General features: G+C 34.2%; 1 protein-coding gene across 1 annotated transcript in view; it reads right to left on the reverse strand.

The window, feature by feature from the left end:
- The window catches only part of LOC111059631 (E3 ubiquitin-protein ligase HECTD1-like), a 160,680-nt gene that overhangs the window by 50,955 nt on the left and 87,209 nt on the right, over positions 1 to 22,516 (reverse strand). The window contains 6 exon segments of the mRNA XM_039429229.1: positions 5,846 to 6,089; positions 9,334 to 9,521; positions 13,014 to 13,299; positions 14,462 to 14,637; positions 15,332 to 15,448; positions 19,648 to 19,824. Of these exon segments, the coding sequence (XP_039285163.1) occupies positions 5,846 to 6,089; positions 9,334 to 9,521; positions 13,014 to 13,299; positions 14,462 to 14,637; positions 15,332 to 15,448; positions 19,648 to 19,824 (1,188 nt within the window).

Below are 22,516 nucleotides of genomic sequence, written 5' to 3' on the forward strand. Positions count from 1 at the left end.
AATGAAATTTCAATAATAAATGGTTCAATAATTCATTTATTTATTATTAAAATTGTTCTTATTCTTGTAACCTATAAATTATGATTCATGAGGCATTGGGACAATACAGAAATATGCGAGGCCAACTTCAAAAGTTTCTTTTGTAAAGTTCCCGATCAATTAAATCTAAAAAACAAAAATTCAGTTCCTAGTATTTTCCTAAATACTATAATTCTGTCGGAAGAATTTTTCGCAATTCCAATTACTAACAACATATCATGTTATGTTCCATCTATAATGATAACAGCTAAAATAAATTTGAAAATTGGTGAACTGGAACCCCAAAAAATGGCGATTTTGCAATGCATCACGGGTTCGTGTCATGACCTGTATATTTATAGAACTTGGTTATAAAAAACTTACTACTTTTAAATGATTTTCAAGTTTTAAGTTTTAATCCAAGTCGTACTAATAACATTGAAACAATGAACATCAAGTTGAATGAATTTCTTCGATAATGAATGGAAAAAAGAAGATAAGACACCTGTAATTTTATTGTATTATGATACAAAATATGGGATAAATGAGAGATTTTTTATCTCAGTCATTTTGTGAACGTACTTTTTATCGATTTAACAATCGGGAGAAAGTAAATGATTCATCAAGAAGAATTCCAGAATAGATCATGTTATAATCATTCAAATTCAGATTGTATTTAATAATAATACTTGAATGAAATCAGCCTGTGTGCCGGTTGCACAAAAGCCGTTAAATTTTAATCGTGATTAATTCCACGATAACCAATCAGAAAAGCCGTCTTATCAAAAATTCCTTCTGTAATTGGTTCTCGTGGGATTTATCACGATTAAATTTTAACCGGCTTTTGTGCAACTGGACCTGAGTCTTGAAGTGGTCAGACCAATTTCTTTGAGAATAATGTGCTGAAACAGTACTACAAATCAGAACTTATGTTGTCATTTATTTGAAAATGAGGGAGAATCCAAGAATCATCATACAAGTAGACTGTTTCATCAATTATTATTCATAATACCTTAATTTGAAAAACACAATAGAATGGATATTTCTGTTTTCTCAACTATAGGTCAAGATTTCTTTGCCTTGCTTTCAAGATTTTCTTCAAGCTTTCAAGATTCCATTCAAGACTAATAATTTCTTTGTTTTGGAACAGCTTTTGCTTTCAAAATTCAGAAGAAGGGGAGAAAAAATCAAAACATTAGTGCGCAGTTGAGTCCTTAGCAATATTTTTCAAGAAAATTTCTTGAAATTAATTTACTAGAAATTCATATAAGCTAATGATTGTTACGACGGTACATCTGATGAATATTAAATATGCATTTCAAGAGATCGGAAACCTACCCAAACTTTGTAATTAAAAAAATCTTGAGCCATGAATATTTCAGAGAACAGTATATTTCTCAATTAAGAACTATAATCCGTTTTTGAACCATTTTCAACAACACTAAAGTCTAATTTTTGAATATTAGTAATAAATTATTATTATTATTATTATTATATATTATTATTATTATATATTATTATTATTATTACTTGCAGTTCGTCAAGGATGGTGAAATAGATGAGTATTGAAAACTAAAATGATTGGATAATGTGAGAGGTTAATTTCTGATGTGGTAATTTTATTTTCGTAGTGCACTCTTCATCTCAAGCTGTGAATAATTTATATTTACAGGAAATTGCTTGAAGTATTCTGTTAATAAAACCCCTTTATCACCCACCCATCCAAAAGCACATTTCAAATCAAGAAAATCATGCAGGTTTTTGTACAAAATGAATAACTGAGATTAAAAACGTGGAGATTCATTGAATTTAATTAATGTAATATTTAAAGAAATTATAATTAATATTCAGTTTAGCAGGAATGCCAAATGATGAAATGACGAGAATTGAGTTAGTTCATTAGTATGGAAATTAGAACTCAATGATTTTCTCATAAAATTGTAGCCTTTTCGAATAACTATGAGACATGTGAATTATTCAATGAGTGAAAGGATTAAGCTAATCTATGAACACCCAGGAATAGAATGCTAACACACAATAGATAATATGATTTTTCGAATTCTATGTAATTAGAAGTTTGATGTGTTTCTTTCTATCTTTCTAGTTTTATGTTTAATTAAGAATTAGAAGTATTGTTTAATGAGATGACGCATTCATGTACAATATACTTTGTATGTCTTGAATAAAGAGATTGATTCATTGATTGAATTAGTAGAGTTCACTAACCTTTCCTCCCATTACTGTACATTTATTGTATCAAGAACTGTAAATTACTGAATGAATGAGCAACATCATAAAAACCGAAACTATTAAAAATCGAATGTTAACCTTCCGGCAGTTGCGCTGTTGTAAAAAGTACAACAGTGTCAGTTTTTTTGCTGCACAAAACTATTGAATGGGGTGGTGTCAGTGAATGAGTCAGCTATGCATTCCAAAACTTTCCCCCATCACTCCACTGAGTTGCAGTATCAACCGAGCAATGGTTCAATCTTAGAAGACCATCTAGATAATAAAATTCTATATACCATAAAACTTGAACAAGCAATAAAAACAATAACCTAAGGAAAAGCTTAAGAAATTGATAATAAAGGATAATCTTATTAATATCAAGATCCCTCACTGGGACTGGCTCTGGAACCGGTTGAACCGTTTGTGCCATTTAGTCGCGACAGTGCATAAGTCGCACTGTGCATAAGATAGGGAAAGACTGTATACGGGGACTGTAAACGAACCAATAACACAGAATTGATGGCTTTGATTGGTGTACCTTATTGGGCTATGAAATGGTAATCATCCAAATGTTCATAGGCGTAAAATAATCCAAGAAGATGGAAAAAGTAATTATACAATTAATTAATATGTTTTGACAGTAAACAGAGTACATATCACTTGGAAAATTGGATGTTGTACAAAATACAACACGCGACTGCTCGTGTGATTGAGAAGGGCGCGACTACCGGAAGGTTAACTCTTGGTGTTCATTGACGTTCAAAACACTGTCCCTTTGAATAAATAAATTTGATATATAGAAATGGTTGTATGGAAAATATGTAAGCAATTATTTAATTATATTCGAGTGGTACCCTGCGACTCACTGCTAGCACTCAAGTTTCTCTTTCGTTGAGAGTGCAGAAGGAAATAAATTTTGAATTTATTACAGTTTCGTATGATGTATTCACTTATACAATTAATGATTTATTTATGTATTCATTCATTGGATGAAGAATTACAATATCGGAATAAAAAAACAGGCGCTAGCCCAAAACTTCTTCTGTTTTTAAATTTTGTCCAATAAAGTGTTTGTAACTAACTTTCTTTGAATAGATAAATAGAGTACCGTACACTAACCTCTAATAGAACAAAAGTTCATATCAATTACGTTTGTCCAATAAAGTGTTTGTGAGTTGTAACTAATTTTCTTTGAATAGATAAATATAGTACCGTATACTAGACTCTAATAGAACAACTGTACATATCGATTACATTCACCATAAATAAACCAACATCATAGAATTGAATGAGTTATCAACTGCTAAAGATACTTCTGTGTTTTGTTAGCTTAATCATCAAAACTTCATAAACTCAAGTAAAAGCATCCTCACTGTTCCCAAAAATATTTTGAGTATTATCAACCTATTTTGGACAATGTGTAACCTTATCTAAATTTGGGAGAGGAATAGCACAAGGTTACCTTATTGTTTCTCTCCCTATCATTTTGATGATGTACTTATTGTATGAATCAATAAAGAATCAATCAATTACTTCCATGAGTATGTTTTTTCTAGAGGGAAAGAAAGATGTCAAGGCTGTTCGTTACACCTTTTCATTTTTACTCAAATTGGATAATTTTTTTTCAATATAATTGTTAAGATCATTATAAGAATGAGAAAAAGTGGCAACTGAAATTTTGTAAGTGGTCTAATAAGCGAGTTATGGATTGTTGAAGTGCTAAACTCCGTTTTCTTTCCAGATCATAAACGGTTTCGAATTTTCCATTGGAGTTTTTTTTTTAAATCATTGGCTTTGTTCTAATATGCGTTTTTCGCGATTAATGCCAAACTAAACAAGTTATCGAATTTACAAAAGTGTTACTTTTTTATTTATGAACGATATGGGGAATAAAATGTTTTAGTTTGGAAAGATACATTTTTTTGAATTTTAAAGAGAAATTCTAATAATATAGTCGAAACCGTTTATGATCTGGAAAACGAAAAAAACGAAATCTGGAAGTTAGCACTTCAACAACCCATAACTCGCTTATTAACCACTTATAAAATTTCAGTTGCCACTTTTTCTCACTCTTATAATGATCCTAACAATTATATTGGAAAAGATTATCCAATTTAAATAATAAAAAGTGTACCTAACAGCCTTAAGTGAATATGTAACACTGTGATTCCTAATTGGCCTAATTTTCTAAAAGGATTTCCATTAATATGATGATTATTTGGTTAATGATCAAATAAAGGAGTGATCTGGATTTAAAATACTGTAACAAATTTAGAATACAGATACAAATTTAGTCTTATTGTAAATAAACTTGCAATAAACTTGTAATATGATTTTTCATAGGTACTGTAACTTTGAGGGAAGTTTTTTGGTGTTGGTGATTGGGTCCATTTATATATAAAAGCCGTTCAATTGATAGCTTAGTTATTTTCAGTGAGTGATTGATTGAATGACATGAATTAACAACACCGTCAATACCCGAAACTATTAAGGCTGTGCAAATGCTAAAAATAAACTTTCTACTGGTGTTATTTTTCAAAGTTTTTCGATTTTTATATCATCAAGCTATCAAAATGAAAAAGTTTTCTCAGGAAACCATTTTTTCGATCATTAATTACATTTTGAGATATGAGCACCCAAAGTTTAAATTTTTGGAACTGAACATTCAAAGTTCGATACGATATAAATCCATGAGATTTAGAGGATGGGTACTTCATGGTATTGTTGATCTACTAAAACAAAATTTTTCTGAGAAATCAATTTTGGAAAGTTATTCTATTTACCAAAAATAACTCAACTAGGAGTTATTTTTGGTCATTTTTAGTAAATTGAATAACTTTCTCAAAAATTGATATTTTCATGAACTTATTGTTTATTAGATCAACAATACAATATTACCTCCAAATCTCATGAAATGAGAAATTGAAATGTTCTGTTCCAAAAAATAAACTTTAGGTGCTCATATCCCAAAAAGTAATGATCGGAAAAAAATTTTCCTGAGGAAACTTTCCATTTTGATAGCTTGATGATATACAAATCGAAGAACTTTGAAAAATATCACCAGTAGAAAGTTTATTTTTAGCCTTTACACAACCTTAACTGAGGCTTACACTGTTGGCGACATTTACCCCGACACATATTATTATAGTGGGGTATCATAATTAGAACTAAGTTTAGTATTAGCAACTTTTGTATGTATATTATAATAATAATGTGTATGTTTTGTCAATAAACTCCTCTGGTTGCAATTCATTGGCAAACAGAGAAATTATTATTATTATTATTATTATTATTGATTGCAGAGAATCGGCAACCCTGTAGTTCTATCATTTCTACTGAATTCATAACGTGAATCTTACTACAATATAATTAAACTTGAATTTTAAAAAACTTTTGAACTTTTGATCGTCACTATACAAAAGTAAGTGCATTTTCACTTCAAAAGTTTTTTAAAATTCAAGTTTAATTTTAACAGTGAAAAAGTATGGATATACAACAGACAATAATATAATTGATAGCTTGGTTATTTTCAGTGAGTGATTGATTGAATTAGCAACACCCTCAACATCTGAAACTATTAACTCAGTTGACTACTCACTGTCGGCAACAATGTGGTGCTTGTTTGCCTGCAATTGTGGCGGTGTGGTGCTGTCGGCGGCTACACTGATGCGCACCGCACTTCGCGCACCCATCAGGCCAGACAGAAAGCTGTTAGTGTTGTTTCGCAGCATGTCGGTTCCCTCGCGCATGCTCCGTTGCAGATCGGTTGCCGCCTCCACACCTCCAACTCCGCCGCCTCCAGCACTGCTAGTCGTGTAGTCTTCCGAAGTCGAACTGAAAAACTGAACACAAGGGAGGTTGATTAATTGATTGAATGCGTTTTGGAACGGAGTTAGGACTCCAGGTCCTCTCTGCCACAGAGTAGAGAGGTAGAGAGTTAGTGGGGAGGATATTTTTAATATTCTTTCCGAAGAATGGACATTGATATGTCCAAAGCTCCGCCAATTTATGTAGATGCATAACAGTATGATTATTATCTATAGTTATTATATTACAAATTGCTTTTTCATATCATATACAGTTCAATATTATTTTCTTAGTCTATATTATGTATATTGATCTATAATTTTGCTGTATTGTAAGCTATTGTATATAAGTGTATAAGCCAGTATATATTGTAATCTACATAAATAAAGTACTCAATCAATCAATCAACCACACAACCCTAGCGAACAAGGTTCGTTGTAAGATTGGGAATTTGATTGGCTAACAAAAAACTAAGGTCCACGTTATAATGACAGTATTTTTTCAACTTTGGTTTTGCTATCCTTGTCTATCATTCGTCAAAGCCGGAGGTACTATCCTTTTCTAGGTCCACAACGATGCCTAATATGTTTTTGACAGTGTAGAAATATAATTAATTAATGCAGAGAATCGGCATCGCTATACTCCTATCTTTATCCACTGTCATTATAAAGTGGACCTCACTATAGGCACACACCAGTTAGTCAAGATCAAGGTCTATAAAAACCAGGTCAAGACACCCGTGTTCCTTATGGAGCGGCCATTTTGTGGGGGCTTTTATGGCGGTACATTTGAAAATCCAATCTAATTCACTCACTCGTAACAAAAGCATGCTTTATGCATTTTAAAAACAATATTTTAGTTAAGATAATATGTGATTTCAGGTTTTAATTTTTTTAATAATGAAATTTCAATAATTTATTTATTATTAAAAATTGTTCTTATTCTTGTAACCCATGGATTATGATTCATAAAGGTGCGTACAGACTTTCGTTCTGCTTCAAGACCGAACGTCACTCCAGCAGAGCGATTGATGATCGACCGGGGAGCAACAGTGGTTCGACCGGGGAACGCGAGAAGATCTAACATCTTCCATAACGTTCATGATGGGTGCGTGGGCGGTGCGACTGTGGTTCGATGGTGGTACTAGGGCGGTACGAGGGAGGAGTGTGCTCGGTGCTGGTTGGAAGCGCGAATATGTGTACGCAGCTTAAGGCATTGGACAAGACAGAAATATGCGAGGTTAACTTCAAAAAGAGTTTAAAGTTCCTAAAGACCTAATTTTGTATAATTTTTTTAGTACTTAATTTCGAGTAGGCCTACTTGATAGAGTAATATAGTAAATTGATAAGAAGTAAGTTATATTGTTATGACAATTATTGTCAATTTGGTATGTAATATCGAATTTTGTGTAATAAAATTGAATCCATGTAATAAAACATAGAAACCATCAGAGACAACTTATATACATAAGCAGTAAAATCATTAATATAATCCCCGAACAGTATATTGAATGTGCGAAAATATCTAAAAAACTAAAACAGGATATCAACACCTGGATCAAATGCAAATACTTCTTCTATCTATGAGATGTTTTCACAAAGCGTACTGACTTGTGTGCTTGATTATTCTGCAATCCTTTGCAATGCATCTAGACCTTCAAATCTTTTTTCCTCCACCTACTGTCCAAAGTACTTTCTTTACTCCCTGAAACCTAATACTAAAGTGTCACTTTTTCGCTCTCGGTAGTAAAAAACAGAAAAACTCCCTAGGGAGTAAAAGTGACTCCATTTAAATAACATGGGGAGCATCTCTATTTTGAAACTTACATTGTAATAGGTTAGAAGGTCTAAGCTCAGATGAGAAAGCATAATAGAGGTGTCTGTCATTGAGTCAACTGAATTCAATACCACAACCAGAAATTTGATTAACTCATGAAATATATGTTTGTATGATAATTATTATATTCTTAATATTAGTAGACGATAAAATTTATACAATTTTAAAATATTTTATTCTATTCAAAATACCAGCCAACAATAATATTTTGATCTGCAATTCAAATCTGAACCGCGTGATCTGGGGTCAGCCATTTTGGTAGCTGCTCAGCTGATATAATTGTTACAACTTTTGCCGATAGATAGCGCAATCGGCAGTGCCAATCAGACGACCGGTTTTTAGGTTTTAGATTCAGGTTATGTTGTTAGGAAACATTGTCACCAATACGTAAGTTATTAGAATGATTTTATTTGCAGTTTCTATAAAAAAATGTAGATGGAGGAAAAATGTTGTGTACATCACAAGCGAAAAATACTTTTTCTCCCTCAGGAAAATTGCTGCCCTAGGCTCGCCTCGGGCTTCAAACTTTTTCCCACAGGGAGAAAAAGTCGTACTTTTCACTCTAGATAATACAAATAACTATTTAACACCTGGTTCTATCGGTTTCTTTTTCCATCCTTTTCCTTATCTTTCTTCCCCCATCCCATCTTTTCATATCTACCGTCTATTTACTTTACCTTTTTCACCTTCCAAGGATTGATGGTTTCCTAGTACATGGATATTCATAGTTCGAAAAACCTTCATACTTCCACCCTTATTTTTTTACACCACTATCTTTTGTTCTAATGTATACTGCTGTTGTTGTTGTTGTTGTTTGGATGTATTCTTTTTGTTAATCTCTGTATCAAACTTGTATGCAAAGACCTTAAAGATGCATAGACTCACATGCAGCGCTAGTCTCTTACTTGGAATTGAAATCCGCCATTGAGGGGGCAACCCATAAGATTATTACCAAAGACCTTAAAGAGATATAGACCTACAATGCCTATGCCTTCCAATGATAGCTCTTACTTGAAATTGAAGGCCGCCCTTGGGGTATTTTAGCACGAGATATTATATATATAATATTAGTAATACTATAGATCACAAAGGCATTGGTATGTAATAATCTTATGGGTTGCCCCCTCAATGGCGGATTTCAATTCCAAGTACGACACTAGCGCTGCATGTGAGTATATGCATCTTTAAGGTCTTTGATTATTACATACCAATGCCACCAATGCCTTTGTGATCTATAGTATTACAAATATTATATATATAATATCTCGTGCTAAAATACCCCAATGGCGGCCTTCAATTTCAAGTAAGAGCTCTTGGGAAGGCATAGGCATTGTGGGTCTATATCTCTTTAAGGTCTTTGCTTGTATGTGTGTGTAAAATAAATAAATAAATAATAAATGTATTGTTACTATGGCAAATAAATGATTGAATTGAATTGTTTACCTTATTAGCACGAGTAGTGGCGACTGCCTTGTTGACTAAAGTTGGCGAAGGAGCCGTGTTGGATGAAGTGAGCAGATTGGTCTTGCCCACAGCTGGTGTTTCCACGCTGGTTGCAGTCTGCGGGGGTTTGTTGTCGTCACAGCTGACCTGGCGTCTCAGGTGATTTGACACCGACGAGATTCCGCCTCCTAAAACACACAACAACCGTTTACTACTTCAATAAATATACTATAAAACGTCCATAATCAAAACAACACAAAATTATTAAAAGTACCCTTGCAACACGACTATAGTGAGGTCCACGTTATAACGGCAGTGTTTGGTTAGCAATGGTATTGCTAAATTGTTGTGTATGTAAGAGGTTCAAGTTGATGATAGCATAGAGAAAAAAGTAAATTCGTATGGCTTTTGTTGGTGGGGAGTCCCTTGAGGGAAGGTCCCACCGCCTGAATATATAATTTGAGCCGTCAATGGGCCTTACGACTGTCATACTTCAGTCGGGACCGACAGATTAACGTGCCCATCCGATAACACGGATTTCATAGAGAAAATATAGTTGAATGAAAAACTATACTATAGTTGAAGTTTATCAGAGATTGACAATGGTGTAATAACCGAAACCGGTCTCTCTAATTATCAATAAATCAGTGATTTTTTGACAATTTCTTAGTCTTTTTCATTCAATATGAATAATTACCACAATATCAACTTCTCAACTACACAAAAAGAGAAAATATAGCATGAGAATATATCCCTTGGTAGTTTATGTTCCAAAGCCGATTTTTTGTTAACTCAATCCGCTCACAGTCGACTACTGTCTATTATTACTGTTTTGGCCGGGTAAGAGTGTAAAAAGGCACTGTATTAGAGACTTCAAGCATAGAGAAACAAACGCGTAAGTAGATATCCCATGGTATAGGGCGTTTATGTCGCAACTTTTAATGTTATCTCAAGCCGATTACTGTCGATTATTGTCAATTTTTACTGTTTTGTTGGAGTGAAAGTGTATGAACGGCACAATTTGAGAGACTACCAGCGTCACACAGCTGCATGGGAAAGAACTACATGAACTATCGGCTTGAGATAACAGTAAAAGTTGCGACATAAACGCCCTATACCATGGGATATCTACTTATGCTATCGTTTCTCTATGATACAAGCATCACATTTATTTCTACCAATCAGATTCGACGTTTTCATTCATATTTATGAATGAGGGAGAATCCGAGTATCATCATGTTAGTAGAAAATATATCTCTAAAAACGTGAATGAAAATTTTTAATGCATTTCCACAAATCAGATTTGATGTTTTCATTCATATATTTATGAATGAGAGAGAACTGAAATATGATTATGCTAGTAGACATTTTAACTACTTGAATGAATTGAAGAAATACATCTAATGGGAGGGAGTAGCCTTATTTATTCTACCAATAATGAATCAACAAAGTTACATCCATAGACAAAATCATAGTTACCACGGTGATTTAGAAAAAACTAAAATATTTCACTGAATACAGTAGAGTATATTTTTAGTATCAGTAACAGCTACTAATCAGATCAGAGTATATTGTCATCCATAAACGGATGAGGGAGAATCCGATAAATCATCATATTAGTAGCTTTTTCTTCTTTGATTTGTCAATCAACAAATTAATAAATTAACAGACAAATAAAAACATAAACAAATAAATACAACACCAGTATCTAAAACTACTAATCAGGTCGGAGTATATTGTCATCCATGGACGGATGAGGGAGAATCCGATAAATCATCATATTAGTAGCTTATTTTTCATCGATTTGTCAATCAACAAATAAATAAATGAACAAACAATTGAATAAATAAATAAATACAACACAAGTTCTGAAACTACTATCAGATTGGAGTATATTGTCATCCACTAACGGATGAGGGAGAATCTGATAAATCATCATATAAGTAGCTTATTTTTCATCGATTTGTCAATAAACAAATAAATTAATAAACAATTGAATAATTTAAAAAATAAATAAAACACTAGTATCTGAAACTACTAATCAGATTGGAGTAAATATTCATCCATTAGCGAATGAGGGAGTATCCTATAGATCATCGTTTATAGTAGCTTATCTCCTTCGATTTACTATTGACAAATAAATGAATAAACATATTTTTTCTAATGAACCATTAAATAATAAAATAAATAAATGCAACACTAGTATCTGAAACTACTAATCAGATCAAAGTATATTGTCATCCATGAACGGATGAGGGAGAATTCAATAAATCATCATATTAGTAGCTTAGTGTACAAACACACTGCAGATGGAGCGGAGCGGGGCGTTGCGGAGCGTCGTGAACAATATCATTTCAAGTAATAAGATGCAACACACTGGAAGCGTCTACTCGCTGAGCGGGGCGTCAATTTCTGGAACAAGCTGGTTGTTTTTGGAGCGTCTGCAAGCGGAGCGTCACAGTGAGAATGCCCTAACTACTGTACATACTAGTGGTCTACTCTTGTACATAATAATGTACTTGTTCTACTACATTTTCCCATCATCTAGTGCACTAGTATATTAATTTTTGCCCAAATTCCCCTGTAATGTGTATTATTTGATTATTCAAAAGAGAAAATTTATCTATTGCACTTTGAAGTCAATAAGGCTATTCTAATCAATTTCTATGACATTTTAAAAATTCATAAATTCTCTCACCATCTATTAAATTTTGTGGGGGAAATTTGGTCTACATTTAATTTATTCCTTAGCTAATATCCAATACTTCAAGTAATAATTCTTACAAAGTAATGTCCGTGCAAACATAGACAACGCCATTTTCTAGCCCCTCTACGCTTGACGCTCAGACGCTTCCTGTGTGTATCATGAACGCTCTGACCACGCCAAGCCACACCCCGCTCCGCTACTCCTTTAGTGTATTAACCATTATTCTTCTTAGATTTGTCAATAGACAAACAAATGGATAAACAAACACATGAAAAATATATAAAATATAGAATAGATAAAACAGTAGTAACTAAAACTACTCATCAGATCGGAGTATATTGTCATCCATGAACGGATGAGGGAGAATCCGATAAATCATCATATAAGTAGCTTATTTTTCATCGATTTGTCATTAAACTATAATTAAATAATTAAAAAATGAATACAACACAAGAATCTGAAACTACCAATCAGATCGGAGTATATTGTCATCCATGAACGGATGAGGGAGAATCCGATAAATCATCATATTAGTAGTTTATTCTCCTTCGATTTGCCATTAACAAATAAATGAATAAAAAGGAAAAAATTAAATCATTTAAAAAATAAATACAGCACCAGTATTTAATTCTACTAATCAGATCGGAGTATTTGTCATCCATTAACGAATGAGGGAGAATCCGATAAATCATCATATCAGTAGATATAGTTCTTCAATTTGTCAATAAATAAATGAATAAATACATAAACAAAAAGATAAATCAAATAAAATAACTAAAAATAAATATATGAATTTATTTTATTTTATTTATTTACAATACAAATGACACTAATGTAATAACATTGAAAGATGAAATAATAAGGTAGTCCTTGTGCTATTTTTCTTCCAAATTTATAAGTGACAAAGTCCAAGTTAAGGTTATAATTTCACGTGTAGAATAAATGAATAAATTAATAGAAATAATTGACTGACCAGTAGTGGTATTGACTCGCGAGCTGTCATCGAGCGCCAATGTCTCAACAATGGTGGCGAGATCACTAGGAGTGGTGGTGGGGTGCGCGGAGGGGTCACCCCTCAACGCATGAACCACCACCGACAGATCACTGGCCGCAGCCGACTGTTGTTGTTGCTGTTGTTGTTGCTGCTGCTGTTGTTGCTGCTGCTGTTGTTGTTGTTGTTGACTCTCCTGGCTGACGGCCACTATAGCCTCGGCACGCGCCACTGATAGCACGCTCTCCGCCAGTGCCTGCGCGGCTTGCTGCAAGCAACATACGTACAAATTAGTCGGTGTAAACTAGTTGATTACAGAGTTGATTGATAGGAGTTCACGTTGATCAAAGTCTAACACACGTATAAACTAGTTGATTGCAGAGTTAATTGAATCGAGTTCATGTTGATCAACGTATGGAGTATAAATAAGTTGATGTAAACCAGTTGATTATAGATTTGATTGAAAGGAGTTCACGTTGACCAAAGTCTAACACATATATAAACTAGTTGATTGCAGAGTTAATTGAATCGACTTCATGTTGATCTACGTCTGGAGTATAAATTAGCTGGTGTGAACCAGTTGATTGCAGAGTTCATTGAAAGGAGTTCACGTTGATCAAAGTCTAACACATGTATAAACTAGTTGATTGCAGAGTTAATTGAATCGAGTTCATGTTGATCAAAGTCTGGAGTATGAATAAGTTGGTGTAAACCAGTTGATTACAGAGTTCATTGGAAGGATTTCACGTTAATCAGTCACACAAATGTATAAATCAGTTGGAGTAAACTGATTGATTGCAGGGTCAGTTGAATGGAGTTCGAGTTGATCAAAATCATACAACGCATGTGAACAACATTAGTCGGTGTAAAGTAGTTGATTGAAAGGAGTTCACGTTGATCAGTCACACAACACAAGTATAAATTAGTTGGTGTAAGCAAGTTGGTTGCAGAGTTAATCAATCGAGTTCATGTTGATCAAAGTTTAAAACATTTACAAATTAGTTGATGTATAAAAATTGATTGAATGGAGTTTAAGATGATCAGAGTCACAAAAATGTATCATTTAGTTGGTGTAAACCAATTTATTCCAGAGGTAATTGAATCAAGTTGATCAAAGTCACAAAACAGAGTCATGTATAATGTCCTAATATATATTAATGTCCTAAGAGGCACATTAATATCGTCACATACATTTCCGAGATACGTATGAGAAACCAAAAATGGTACGTTTGAGCCACCCCCACCTCCTTAGCACAAGGGGTAGGGGTGGTAACTTTGATATTGATATGCTTCCCTCCTTACTACCCTAAACAGAACTGAAAAGTCTGAAAATGTTTTCTAAACCTTTCCCTCTTTACCCTTTTTTGAGCATTCATTGCCTGGACTGGAAAATCAATTTAATACCCGACAATGGTGTGGTTATTATTCACCTTGGCAGCTAAATTGTCGGCAGACGCAGCCTGCTCGGTGCTGGCAACCGAGGTCTTCACCTGGTTCTCGGTGGCATCAGGCAGACTGGGCGTTGAACTCGATTTGCGACTAGTCAACACACTGGTTCGGGCCGCACTCTCACTGCCCACACTCGACGTTGTCTTGTTCCATTTTCCTAGCAAACAAATCACAATCAATCAATAAGAAACTGTGATTATTGCTAAAAGTAGGCAAGTGAAACAAAGCGATTGAGCCATCAATAGTAACACTGGATTAGTAAGTATACAGTACGTATTGAAATCATGTATCGAATGACAACCTTCCTATTTAGAAAAAAAATTAAGTTGCATTCAATATGGCGGATCCAAGATGGCGGACCACGTTTTTAAAGTCATAGTAAAGTAGTATTATTAATTCGAGTAGGATCCTCAATCACACCCACCGTCAAATTATCTTTGTGTATGAGATATTATGCCATTCTCGGACCTTTCACCCACCCTGTATAGCCAGAAACACATATGATACCATTTTCCCAACAAAGTTGAATTCATATAAAAATTCATTTGATATTACAATAGTCTAGTTTTACTTCTCATTTATGAGATTATGATTTTTTACTCTACTTTATGTGGTTTCACAATAATGAATGAATTATTGCACGACAATAAGGAGTACTTTGAAATGTAAAAGGAATACAGAAGGATTATAGAAGGAATATTTCTTCAAGATTATAGAAAATCAGTTTAACTTTTTCATTTGTGAGATCCACTTTTTTCAAATCACTCAATTCTAGTTCCACAGTAGAAAACAAAGGAGAGTTCACAATAATAAGTGATAGAACGATTTCATGATAAAACAGTACTACCAACCGGCTGGAGTGGAAGACTGACTATCACATTCAGTTGCTAATTTCAGATCATATTTTCCTTCGGCTCCCATTCTGTAGGAATTGGAGCCTCCATGGTCCCATGTTACATCTATCCAACCTGAGAATAAACAATGCAAAACAAATTAAGAAATTATTGAACACAAGTTTAATTATTCTAGTATTGTAAATGTTCATGATAATAGAACAAATTAAGATAAATGAGTGAACATATAATGTTTCATTATTGTAGTATCGTAGATGTTCATGAATTATTCAACATTTTTTTCAATTATGAATGTACATAACAATGAATGAATGAATGAATGAATAATTGCTTTTATTTTAACATTGTTTCCTAGATAATATTATACAAGAACATAATTTTAGTTATAACAAGCATTAAACCCTTGGTCAACGACCGTCAGGGTGAGGTTTGTCATGAGTAGACTCCATACAGAATTACACATTCTTGTTTTTCAAATACTTTTCCCTTAGTGTTCATTCAACAGTTCACAACGCACTATCCATTGAACTCTGAAATCAAGTAGTGTCTGTATTTCCATGCACCAACACAGTATGCACCTATCTTTAGCCAGTCATCTCCGTTTAGGTAGTTCTTCAGATCTTCCCGTGACAATGCTGCCCTGCCAAAGTGTTGCCATCTGAACTCGACGAGTATGGGACATTTTCCAATGAAATGCGTGACATCCTCCTCCTCCTTCCTATTGCACAATGAGCAGAGTCTGTTCCCGTTGAATGAATACTTATTGAGTCGGATCAATTCATTTCTTGCTTTGAAGAACCACTTGATGAATTGAAAGCTGGAATTTTGAGAAATGTAATCATTCCAGTGATTGAGCTCTCGGCGAATGGTGTACCGCTGGCTCATGGCGACCCGCTGCATCTGTTGATCTCGCAGATTACTTCCAATCCTGTCAATCGTCTGGTCGATGTTCAAGCTACCTGCTGCTATCTCCTCCCATGGAATGCCAAATAAGTCATCCAGCATCCTCCAGTCATCATACAGAAATAGCCTTCTTCGAATCATCAATTTCAATAGCATACATGGATATCTTCCTTCATGCAGATTCAAACATCGCTTTACAAACTGAAGGTGTAGCCTTATTGTATGCAGGAAGATTGGACAGACTCCGGTCTCCAGAAGCAAAGCATGATTCGGGGTGTATGATGGGAGACAAAATACCTTCTTAAGGAAGAAACGCTGGATACTTTCAACCACATCATAGATTCTTCCTCCCCACACCTGTGCTGTGTAAGAAATTACAGACCTTCCTACTGCATCGAAGATTTGTAGCTTTGATTTGAATGGTATCCCATCATTAAGGAGGATATCATTGAAGTGATTCATAGCCATCTTTGCTGAGAGTGATTTTTCTCTAAAATGCTCTGTTAATGATAGCTTTGTGGACAATCTCACTCCCAGATACTTATACGAGTTAACAACCTCTATTGGCCTCTCCTCAAAACACCACTTTTCAAGCCTCCCCTGCCTTCCACCGTTTCGGAAGATGACGATTTTGTTCTTATCCAGGTTAATCAGCAAGTTCCACTTTCTACAATAATCCTCCAGTACTCTAATCATTCTGGTCATACTCAGTTTATCGGATGCCAACAAGACAACATCATCAGCATAGGCAAGAATTTTAATGCACACGTTATTCAGTCTTATTCCTCCTTCCATATCGTCCTCTATGTCATTGAGGAAGAGGGAGAACAGAATTGGGCTAAGTAAACAGCCTTGCTTGACACCTGTCTTTGTGAAGAATCTATCAGACAGATCTTCAGAGCTCCATACCCTGGCTGATGTGTTGCTGTATATCTTCTGGATAATCTTTATCATCTTTGTTGATAAACCTATTTCTGATAGTTTGAAAAATAGCGCATGCCTGTCCACTCTATCAAATGCAGCCGAAAAATCGACAAAAAGGCATAGACTTTCTGCCTTTTAACTGCTAGGTGCACTTTAATAATGGCCATCAAACTGAAGATATTGTCCACTGTTGAGTAGTTCTGTCTGAAACCCGCCTGGAACTCGTTCAGGATGTTGTGATGATGGATCCACGTTTTCAGCCTCTCCAAGATGAGACCAGTAAACAGTTTTGCTCCAGTATTCCTCTATAATTGGAAGCATCCTCCGGATCACCTTTCTTGAAGATTGGAAACACAATCGAAGTAAGGAAGTCCTGTGGAATGACATGAGAAAAGTTGTAGATGCTATTGAAGACCTCCAACAATCTGTTCATGAATACTGTTGAAGCATTCTTGTAAAATTTGTACGGAATTCTGTCTTCGCCTGGGGCTTTGCCATCCTTTACGTGAAGAATCACCTTATCTAGTTCCTCCTTTCGAAACGGTGCATCTAGAAAGTCATCGTGCACATAGGGTTCAGGATACAACATTCTATCAGCCAGTACTATTGGATTCAACAAAACTTTGAAATGCTGCACCCAGTCTTTCAAAGAAATACTTGCTCCTGCCATAATATATGTTGCTTCTTCTTCAGTTGCCTAACCAGTTTCCAAAAATCTCTGGAGTCTCTCACCATCTGAAAACTATCTGCACGTTTCTTCCAGTAAGCCTTTTTCTTTTCTCCACAGAGTCTTTTGTATTCCGAGTTCGCGTGAATGTACTGCCTCTTTATAGAATCTGAATCAGTTTTTCTGTACTCATTGAGTAAATTGAAGGTTTCTTCTCTTTTTCTATGGCATTCCTTGTCGAACCACTCAGCTTGCATCCTTGAATTCCCTTGAACATTTCCCCGGTGCCAAACATGCAAGTGATGACTTTTATTAATAGCTTCAATAAGATAGCACCAGTCATCTTCCAAGTCAATATTCCAGATATCTTTCCTGTTAATCACTTCCTCTAGCCGCCTCCGGTATTCAGCTCTTTTTGATGAGACCCATTTCAGCTTCGGTCTAATTGGCAATGTTTTTGGATTGTCTTCCTGCTCCTGCAATTTTTATAGTTGCTTGTATAGGTTGATGGTCTAATGTTTCATTATTCTAGTATCGTAGATGTTCATGAATTATTCAACATTTTTATCAATTATTGAATGTACATAACAATATTTTATCACAGCAGATTCTATTCGAGTTCAGTAAATAAAAATAGCGAATTTGAATAGTAGCAAATAAATATCTTTATTGACATAAAAACGCCAGAGATGCAGAGTGATTGCCAAGGCAGACTTCTCGTCATATTTTAGAATTGACAAATCAAATTCAAATATTTTTTATTCCATCAAGTATTTACAGTGAAACATGGAGAAAAAACTCAATATTACGGAAATCCTCCACAAAGACTAAACGTCCACGTGTGGAATTGATAAAATACAATCAATTGATAAAATACAATTTTTTTTTATTTATTTTTTTTTTAAATCGATCAATCACGATATTAAATAGCAGTATCAAAGAGATGTTTGGTCGGTTAGGAATTATCAAGAGCTTACTTACTGACAGGAATAATTTTACCATATTTGTTATATTTGAAATATTCTCAACAATATTACTCAAGTTAAAAGATGATAGTATCTTGATCCATTTCAAAATGTTGAACTGGCTGTTGAAAATGGGACGCTTGCTGTTCAAAAGTACTCCTGTCAGTGTGTAACCAAAATTACTAATTTACTTAAATAATTGACTGCACGACGTCGAAAGAAACATAAAAACTTTGTGTTACTTTAGTTTCTTAAGATCAACTTATTTCTCAACTATTTCAGCTCATCAAATGTGCATAACACACTGGATGTGGCAATAAAGAATTATTATATTGAAACTTTTCATAAATAGATAGAAAACTTGTTGCAAAATAATTTGAGAATAGGTTAGTTATGATAAGTAGGTACCATAGGGAAGGTCTCAGTTACTCTAGATTTCAGCTCATCTACCCTGTAAGGTTAGATGCAAAATCCAAAAGGTTATGTTCAAGTAAGTATCCAAGTTAGAAGGGTAAGTTAGGGAGGTTAGTTTGTTGCTTTCAAATGACAATAATAATAAGTTGGTATTATTTGAAATGTGTTGATATTTAAAATAACCTAATAAACATAAAGAACGAAAACATAGCAGCTTATCAAGAGGAATAGTGCATAATTTAGGGAAGTCATTTTGACGACGTGCTTATTGAATGAATGATAAAAGTTTAAAGAATTCAAAGTACATGCTGAGCTTAGTTTTCCTCTGGAGATTTTTATAGATAATCTCCTTAACTATCTTTATAGATTGTAATATTGTACTGATAAACAATTGATTGATTGATTATAGATGAACTGAAATATAGTTGAAATGAATGTACCATTGTGTAGTTCGCCAGTGACGGTGCCCTCTCCAGGCGGGGTGCCATCTTGGTCCCTCCACTTCCAGTCGAGTCCCCTCACCACTCTGGCGCCGATCACAAGCTGCTTGAGAACCTGGGTGCGCAGAACACGACGCTGTCTTCTCAAGTTCGCTTCTGCCTCCTTGGCTGCCTTACCTGTCATCAAATTCAGTCAAACATTATAAAGAGAAAAATACACTTATTGACTGACTGGTCATCACTACCACTATTTAGCCTGTTATTTATTCAATCATTCAAAAGATAAAAATACACTGATATTGCAAACAAACAATAAAAATCATGTCTGTACGCCTATACTTCATTTCTATATAGTAGTTTTTATTTGATCTGCCTTCGATAATTTCAGAATTCTATGTATTGTTCAAATACAAAAAGAATTATTCAATTTTTGCTGGCTGAAGTTTTGAAATTTTCCTTTTTTTGTCACTGCCGCCTGCCTCAACGATAAAAATGTACTATTACTTGTGTAAAACAATTTTCCCCTTTTCCTTATTATTTCATTCCTTTCTAATAAATTTCATTTTTCCCTTTTTTTATTAATTCTGTATCAAAATCTGATGTATATTTCTTATTTTATTTTTGCATTTTGCATTAGTTTTCTTTCATTTTTCACTTAAAATCTTTGAAGTGTAATATTTATTTTGTCTAAGTTTATTTATCTTTTGTAACTCATTTTTTCCTGTAACTGGGCACCCGCCGAAAAACCTTTGGGTTTGGCAGGACCCTCAATTGTTTGTATTGTGAATAAAAAATTTTGATTTGATTTGATTGATTTGTCTTCGATAATTTCAGAATTCTATGTATCTAGCTGAATATTTTCAAGTGCAAATAAAACTGGACAATACATAGAATTATGAAATTATCGAAGACAATACATAGAATTCTGAAATTATCGAAGGCAGATCAAATAAAAACTACTTGATGGTTATACTATATGAAAACACCAACCAGAAAAAATAATTTTAGTAAAGTGGTACTAGATACTACTAGTTTAAAAGAAACTACGGATAGAGTTACGAACAAAGCAACTACTTTTAATACAATAAACACGTTGAGTCAAGTTCAAGCAGACTCAAGCTGGATTACTACATATCAGTATCAGTTAACGTGTCAGGTACAGTGAAAATATTATTCCCTAATGGGGCTATTCTCACTCAGCCCACTCAAGCGAATATAAATTATGTTATGTCATGTTATTATCAAAATTTGGGAATAGAATAGTTTTGGGCTATGCCTGTTATTCTTTCCTGATCATATTCATATGCTTTATAATTGTATTAACAAATAAATAAATAGTACTATCAAGTCCCATCAATAGTCCCAAACAATATTTTCATGGTACTAACACTTTCACTGATACTGATACGTGGGAATCCAGCTTCAATTTAATTTACTAGTTTAAATTTAGCATTTTCACTCATCAGAATTCAAGTTATCATTCATGAAAGAATGAGGGAGAATCCAAATATCATCATGCAAGTGAAAATAAACTTTTCTTATGTTTATTACAGGTATTTTAAAGCAGTTTCTACAGGTATAGCCTACTGCTACATTGAGGACCACGTTATAATGGCAGGGTTTGTTTAGCAATGTTATTGCTATCCTTGTCTATCATTCAACAAAGCGGATATCGCTATCTCTATCTCGCTTTGCTCTGCTGCCAGATCGTCTTTTAACAATTTAGAAATGATAATTAACAAAAAATTTCATCTTAATTATGAATTATAGAAAAATATAATTTCTTGCTTAGTAAAATAGAATTGATTATTTTAAACGAGAATGAACCGTTAAAATTACATCAATGAACCTGTATCAGCTACCGTCTATAGAAGGCATTGACAAGACAGGATCGACAACGTTTTTCTCCTATCTTTCTTCACTGTCATTATAACGTGGACCTCACTGTAGCTGTTAAGTGTTCAAAGGCACAGAATATACAAGACAATTAGTCCAGTCAAGGAAGGATTATAGAGGGAAAAGTTTGGGAGACAATTTTTGACCCCTCAGTTCTGTTTGGGGTAGTTAAGAGGTGAACATGTCAAAAGTCCCTACCCCTGACCACTGCGCTAAAGGGATGGGCCTCAGCACAGGTGGTGAGAGCTTTTGATACTATTATTATTTTATGCTTTGTATGCTTTTGTTCGTTTTTAATGTATTCAATGGCAGAATCAGCTCAATGTTTTTGCTTTCCCAGTTGAATGTGTACATTTCTGCAGTGCCTCGCCGTTCCAGTTTTAGATTATTTTTACCTTATTGCAACACTTTGAATCATCAGACCTCTCCATATATAGATCATCATTCATTTTCAATTGCTTCTCGGATCATCTTGACCTGTCATTCGGTTACAGTCGCTTCCGTAGGGATTGTAGGCGACTTCTGCGAGTGTGACTGTCGAGTGTTTTAATGTGTCTCTTGTCTGTTGAGTTGATGTTGTATGTTTTTTTTTTAATCGACTTTTGTACTAGTCCTCAAGGGTATGATTAGTACTGATTCGGTTTTTTTTTGTTCATTTCTTTTTTTCTATTATTTTCCTCTCTTTCATTGTAATTTTTCAATAATCTTCTTTTCTGTACTCTTACTATGTATAATGAACTATTGTAATTGTGTTGTTATGGAAGCAATTTTTGGGAGAAATCCTGTATGCTTCCATGCTTTTCATAAATAAATAAATAAATTTTCAAGGGACGGATTCAAGGATCCAAAGGTTCAAAGAATCCCACACGTCAACCGAAGCTTATTGTGTTCCCAAGTAGTATGTTAGTTAGGCAAACCAATGCCTGTGTCCTTTACAAGAACCAGGAGTTTTTCCCTATGCTAACATCCCATT

The sequence above is a fragment of the Nilaparvata lugens genome, chromosome 5 (assembly GCF_014356525.2).
Source record: "Nilaparvata lugens isolate BPH chromosome 5, ASM1435652v1, whole genome shotgun sequence".
NCBI lineage: Eukaryota > Metazoa > Arthropoda > Insecta > Hemiptera > Delphacidae > Nilaparvata > Nilaparvata lugens.